At 53.2% G+C, this 6,524-nt stretch overlaps 1 protein-coding gene across 1 annotated transcript in view; it reads right to left on the bottom strand.

Annotated features, from left to right (window-relative positions):
- Nucleotides 1-4,136: 4,136 nt before the first annotated feature.
- LOC104387095 (protein-arginine deiminase type-1-like) overlaps nucleotides 4,137-6,524 on the bottom strand; it is a 7,772-nt gene continuing 5,384 nt past the window's right edge. Inside the window, exons 10-16 of the mRNA XM_009995787.1 lie at nucleotides 6,394-6,501; nucleotides 6,002-6,150; nucleotides 5,723-5,867; nucleotides 5,544-5,637; nucleotides 5,179-5,258; nucleotides 4,454-4,582; nucleotides 4,137-4,370 (exon numbers count right to left, since the gene is read on the bottom strand). Of these exons, the coding sequence (XP_009994089.1) occupies nucleotides 4,137-4,370; nucleotides 4,454-4,582; nucleotides 5,179-5,258; nucleotides 5,544-5,637; nucleotides 5,723-5,867; nucleotides 6,002-6,150; nucleotides 6,394-6,501 (939 nt within the window). The remainder of the gene's footprint in view (nucleotides 4,371-4,453; nucleotides 4,583-5,178; nucleotides 5,259-5,543; nucleotides 5,638-5,722; nucleotides 5,868-6,001; nucleotides 6,151-6,393; nucleotides 6,502-6,524) is intronic.

The raw sequence follows: 6,524 nt of genomic DNA, 5'->3' as shown, positions 1-6,524 counted from the left end.
CCCCCACACATTGATTTCCTTCCCCCCCTTTCCATGGGATGCTCTTGGCAGGGCTACGGGGACCACAAGCCCAAGTCCTCGACGGCCGCCCAAGAGGTGAAGACCCTGGATGGGATCTACACAGAGCAGGTGAGTGGGGGACCCTTCCAGAGGGTGTGTGTGGAATTCCACCCCCCCTTAAAAAACTATGGTGGCTGAGGCCTTACACAACTCATCATACCCGTGGGGTGCTGATAGGAGGGCATGTGGGACCCTCAGCTTAAATAAATAGGGTAGCTGAGGCTGTACACAACTCATCACATCTATGGGGTGCCGGAAGGGGGGTGTTTGGCTCCTCTGTCCTTCAATAAATACAGGGGCTGAGGCCATACACAATTTATCACACCCATGGGGTGCTGGAGGTAGGGTGCGTGGGCCCCTCACCTTCAATAAATATGGTAATTTGAGGCTGTACACAACTCATCCCACCCTTGGGGTGCTGCAGGGAGGGTGTGTGGGCCCCTGTCCTTGAGCAAACGGGGTAGCTGAGGCTGTACACAACTCATCCCACTCGTGGGGTGCTGGAAGGAGGGTGTTTGGCTCCTCTGTCCTTCAATAAGTACAGTGGCTGAGGCCATACACACCTTCTGACACCCATGGGGTGCTCAAACGTGGCCCTGGATAAAAGTGGTGGGTAGGAGGGGTGATAAACCCAGCAGGGCCGGGTCCCGTTCAGTTTCCCCCCCTCCCCCCCCCCCCTGGGGACCCCCCCTAAACCCTCCCCAGGGACCCCTCCAACCCCCTGGGGACCCCCCCTGACCCCCGCTTTTCCAAGCCAGCAGCGGCTCTAACTACCTGTCCTCCCATTTCCAAGGCTTTGGGGGGGGTGGGTGTTTTCTTGCCCCCCCCGGGCTTTTCTAAACCCCTGAGCGTAGCAGGATCTTTTGGCACATCCAGGCTTCTGATTTGTTTGGTTTTTTTGGTATTTTCTTTCTTGGGGGGTGTATTAATTTTTTTTTTTTATGAGTTTCATTTAATTTCTAGCATTTTGCATCACTTTCTACCCCCTTTCAGCCACAAACCTCCCCAGCTCGGGGTAAAATCGGGGACCTGAAGAGCAGCTACAAAACACCTTTATTTTCCCTCCCCCAACCTTTTTCTTCCCAATATTCCATTCTTTGGCATTTTCCCTCAAATACCCCCCATTTTGGGTGCTATAATATATATTGGGGGGGGTTCCCCTCCCTACACACACTCCTCTCCAGCATCCCTTTTCCAGGAGGGATTCAGGATCCCACCTCCCCTCCAAACTCATCATTTGGGGGGTTCCCCTCCCCACTAGCTCAGCCCTCGCCCACCCCGGGGAGATCTCAGGTATGATGAGGGGAGCCCCAAAGCTTTTTCTTTCCCTCCCTTAATTATTAATTCATTAATTATTATGAATTCATTCTGCCTGGTATCAGCCCAAAGTCCCTCCTACGACGCTGTGCACTGTGCTGGAGAAACGAGGTGCCTTTTTTGAGCAGAGCTCAAGCTCTGCCTCCACGTAACCCAAGGGTGATTTTTTTTGGGGGGGTTGTTTTTCTTTTAATCTATTTTTATGATGATTTTTCAGCTTTTAAGGGTTATTAAACGTTTAAGTTCTTGGAAGTCCTTTCTCCCCGAGGGGTCGCGCCCGTTCGGCGAGTTTGGGGTTCGAAAAACCAACAAGATTTTGGTTTTGGGGTGGTTTTTGTTGTTTTCATTCACTTTGGGGTTGGGGATTATTTTGGGGGACTTTTTTTGGGGGGTTTAGAAACAAAATATCCAGGACAGGGAAGAGCAGCCGGGTGGAAAAGTCCAATAATCCGCTTTTTTTAGCAATATTCCTTTTTTTGGGGGGTTGTGGTACCAGCGGATGCTGCAGCCCCCTTTAAAAAAGGGGGGAGGGGGGGAATCACCAAAACCCTATTTTACCCCTCAAAAAAAAAAGCATCATTTTGACTCATCCTGCCCATAAAGTATTTTTAGGAGGCGGTTCAAGGAATCAAATATTCCTAAAACCACGAGGGTCTCAGAACAACTTGTCCTTTAGCTGAGCAGGTCCTGGGTTAGTGCTGTAATTGTCTGCACGGGGTGTTTTTTTATATTTCTTGAAGTAAATGTTTAAATAAACGATGTCATTGTCATACACCCCTTGTCCCTCTTGCTTTATCCACCCCTAGCTGTCCAGTTTTTCATGGTACTTAAGTTGGGAGGGTTGGCTGATCCACATGGAGGCCACTCGGGGATTTAGAGAGGCTGGAGAGCTGGGCAAAGAGGAACCTCTTGAGGCTCAACAAGGAGTGGAGAGTCCTCCACCTGGGGAGGAAAAACACCCTGCACCCATATGGATGAGGGGTTGGCCTGCTAGAAAGCAGCCCCATGGAGAAGGACCTTGGGGTCCTGGTGGACAACAAGTTATTCATGGGACAGCATTGGCATGGCCAAGAGAGCCAATAGTGTCCTGGGATGCATGAAGAACAGCGTGGCCAGCAGGTCCAGGGAGCTGCTCCTGCCCCTCTGCCCATTGAGGTCACATCTGGAGTGTTGTGTCCAGTTCTGGGCTCCCCAGTTCCAGAGGGACAGGGAGATGCAGGAAAGAGTCCAACGGAGACTACGAGGATGATGAAGGGACTGGAACATCTGTCTGATAAAGGCCGAGAAACCTGGGGCTGTTCAGTCTGGAGAAGACTGAGAGGGGACCTGATGAACGTCTACAAGTATCTGCAGGGGGGTGTCAGGAATGGGCCAGTCTCTGTTCAGTGGTGCCTGTGACAGGACGAGGGGAAAGTTACAACACAGGAAGTTCCACCTCAACTTGAGAAACTTCTTTCCTTTGGGGGTGACAGAGCCCTGGGCCAGGCTGCCCAGAGAGGCTGGGGAGTCTCCTTCTCTGGAGAGTTTCATCTGGACACGTTCCTGTGTGACCTGCCCCGGGTGTTCCTGCTGCCGCAGGGGGGTTGGACTCGCTGACCTGAGGTCCCTTCCAACCGCTTTGGGTTCTCCAATTCCCCCTGCCCTGCCCGCCCAGCATCCCAACCAAACCCGCAGCCATTAGAGGGCACCATCCTGCTGTCCCAGCACCCTCAGCCCCAAGACACCCCCCCCAGGGTTTCCCTTGGATGATCCACAGGCAGGGGGCAAACAGGGCAGGGGCTGCACAGGGGGGCACTTCCCTGGGGGGCTGTGTCCTTACTGCGTGTGCACGCCCGGCTTCTGCACACACGTGTGCTCTCTGCATGGCTGTGGGGCTGTGCCTGCACACACGTGTGCTTTCTGCATGGATGAGGTTTTCTGTGTGCACACACGTGTAGTTGAACACATGCCAGTGGTTCTCTGCATGCACACGTGTATTTTTCTACATGCATGTACTTTTCTGCATGCACACGTGTCTTTGCACACCCGGGGTGTTCTGCATGCACAGACATGGATTTTCTGCATGAACACACGTGTCTACTGCCTGCGTGTAGGTTTGTGCACATGCACACATCTTCTACATGCATGTGCTTTTCTGCATGGAGACACGTGTTCTGCAAGCACACACAGGTTCTGCATGCATGTGCTTTTCTCCATGCACACCCATTTCCCTGTACACACCCCCATTTCTCTGCACACACACCCATGCCCACCCTCACAGCTCTGTGTGTGTGTGTGTGTGTGTGGTTTGGGGCACACGTGTATTTCACATACACGTTTCTTTCACACACACGATTTTTGCACATGCACCCCTGCAGTGAGACGAGGCTGCACAACCCCCCAGCCTCTTTTTCTCCCCAGTTTAACAATGTTAATCTTAATGGTGGTGCTGGGCGAGCTGTGTCCATGGGCTGTACCAACCACCACCCAGTGTCACTCACACCCACAGGCGGTACCATCAGCCAGTGCCACCCAGAGAGTGAAAAAACCATCACCTTGTTCAAAACCAAGCTCCAAACCTCACACCCAGCAAGGTGGAGGCCAGGAGAAAGCTGCAGCCCTTTTTTATTTCCAAGGCCACCGCCTCTGAAGGCACTTGAGGGGATGGGGAGAGGAACAGAGTTGGAACTAGATGTTCTTTAAGGTCCTTTCCAACCCAAACCAGTCTGGGATGGGATGATTTGGGAAGCAGGAGGAGGAATGGTGGCACTGAGGCCACTTCAAGGCACCATGTGCCACCACTTGAAGGCAAAGGGTTTCCGGCGGACGTTGGTGCCACAGTGGATCTCCCCAGAGAGGACGTGGTAGGAGAAGTAGTCATCAATGAAGGTGCAGGTGAGGCCCAGGGGCTCCAGCAGCTCCCGTACCCGCGCCTCCAGGCAGCACTGCCCACCCACCTCTGGTCCAAAGGGCTTGGGGATGCCCAAGTGTCTGCCCAGCACCAGCATGTTCACCTGCAGCATGGGAACATGGGTGATCCCAGGCCAAATTCCCAGGTGGAAGGGCAGGGAGGGGTAAAAGGGGATGTGGGGCTCACCATGTCTGGGAAGAAGGCCTCAGCACCGGTGGCAGCAGCTCCACGGAAGAGCTGGGGGATGTCCAGGATGTCTGGCTCACTCAGCCCCAGAGATCGCTTCAGGATGTCCCTGTTCCAGCTGATGCAGCTCTGGGGCAGGATGGGAGAAGTGTCAGGGGGGCAGGGAGGGAGGGATGGAAGGATGGGGGGACAGAAGGATGAAGGGAGGGACAGAGAGACAGAGGGATGGATGGAGACAAGGAGGGGTGGAGAGATGGATGGAGAGTTGGAAGGACAAACGGGTGGAGAGATGGATGGGCAGAGGGATGGATGGGTGGACAGAGAGATGGATAGAGGGAGGGAGAGAGGGAGGGAAGGATGGAAAGATGGAGGGATGGAGAGATGGATGGAGAGTTGAAAGGATAAATGATGGACAGACAGATGGAGAGAGAGGAATGGAGAGAGGGAGGGAGGAGTAAGGAGATGGGTGGACAGATGGAGGGACAGAGGGATGGAGGGGGAGAGGAGAGGATGAGTGGACAGATGGAGAGAGGAATAGGTTGAGGGCTGGAGGGACAGAGGGAAGGATGAGGGATGGGTGGATGGAGGGATGAGTGGGAGGGAGATAGGGAATGATGGGCAGGTGGATGGACAGAGGGACAAAGGGATGGGTGGACAGATGGAGGGATGAACAGAGGGATGAAGGGGACAGGGGGACAAAGGAGCCCCCTGCTCCCCTTCCTCACCTGGACGTAATTATTGAATTTCCGGAGCCCTTCATTAGCCAGGATCTCGGTTATCGTGGGCTTGGGCACCCCCTCCAGTCCTGCAGCACAGATCAGGAATTCTTCCCTCAACACATTTGGGATGAGGCTTCCAGCTCTGAGCCAGGAGCCCCTCATTCCATAGCTCCATCCCAACCCAGGAAATCAAATTCATGCATCTTTTTCATTCGATTCTGCTCATTTCTGTCCCACCTCCTTGCTTCCAGCAGCACCTTCCCAGCCACCAGCTGGGTGCTGGGCTGCTGTGCATCCACTGACCCAATTCCATTTAGCAGGAAGAAGGGAAAAGGAATCCATAAAACCTCATTTTTCCACCTCTTCCCTACCCTGGAACATTGCTGCCTCTCCAAACCCTTCCTCTTGCTTCTCCTTGAGGAGCTGGTAGCAGGCACTGGGGCTGGCCAGGAGCAGCCGGAAACCCTGGAGAAGGAAAAAGGGATGATTATGGGGGGTGGTTATAAAGGTTGCACCCCACTTTTTTCCCCTCCTTCCTAAGATTCATCACCTTCCGATCAGGAGCAGGGACAAAGCTGAGGAATTCATCTACATGGCCAACCTGGAGCCAGTCAGAAAAAAGCTCCACTGGAGCCTGGACTTGTTGGGCAACCAGGAAATCCCTCACAGCCTTCGCCATCCGCCGGCCACCGAATCTGGGGGGTGGGAGGGCAACAGGGGGAGGGCTTTTTAAGGTGCCCAAGGGGATGAACCCACCTCAAATGGGGCAGAAAAGTGGGGGTTTGGGGCTTGGTTGGTGGGGTTTTTTTATGTCCCATCCACATCTCACCTGGGGAAGCTGCTGCCGATGAGGATGCGACCCAAGGGGTATTCCTTGCCCTGCACTGTCACGGGGGGACTCACCTCCAAATTACCAAAGGAATCAAGGCTGGAAGCACCTTCTGGAGCTTTCCGTGCCACGTAACCAAAATCAGGGCCCTGGATGAGGGAAAAAAAGGCAATAAGGGTTAAAAAAAATGTGATGGTGCTTCAAAAAATATACACTATCACTTTAAAAGAAGCACCCTAAGCACCCAAAATACAGCATTCCCAAATCATCCTCCATCCTGGGTCTTCCCAAAAATTAAAGGAGAAAATTTGATTTATATCTTTTTTTTTTTTTTTCTAGATTGCAAAGTTTTGTGCCTTCCTGTGGAAGAAGAGGAAGAAGGGATCAGGTACCAAGATGCTTCTGACAGGGAAATCCCTCAGGCCTCTGTCACGGGGTGAATCAAACACAACGGGGAAGGTCTTGTGAGGGGCTTGTACATAGCCAAACTCCACCTCGTCCTGGAGAAGGGATGGAGAAGCTG

The sequence above is a fragment of the Chaetura pelagica genome, unplaced genomic scaffold (genome assembly GCF_000747805.2).
Source record: "Chaetura pelagica isolate M959 unplaced genomic scaffold, ChaPel_1.0 scaffold234, whole genome shotgun sequence".
Classification (NCBI taxonomy): domain Eukaryota; kingdom Metazoa; phylum Chordata; class Aves; order Apodiformes; family Apodidae; genus Chaetura; species Chaetura pelagica.
This window is presented reverse-complemented; position numbering and strand designations above follow the sequence as displayed.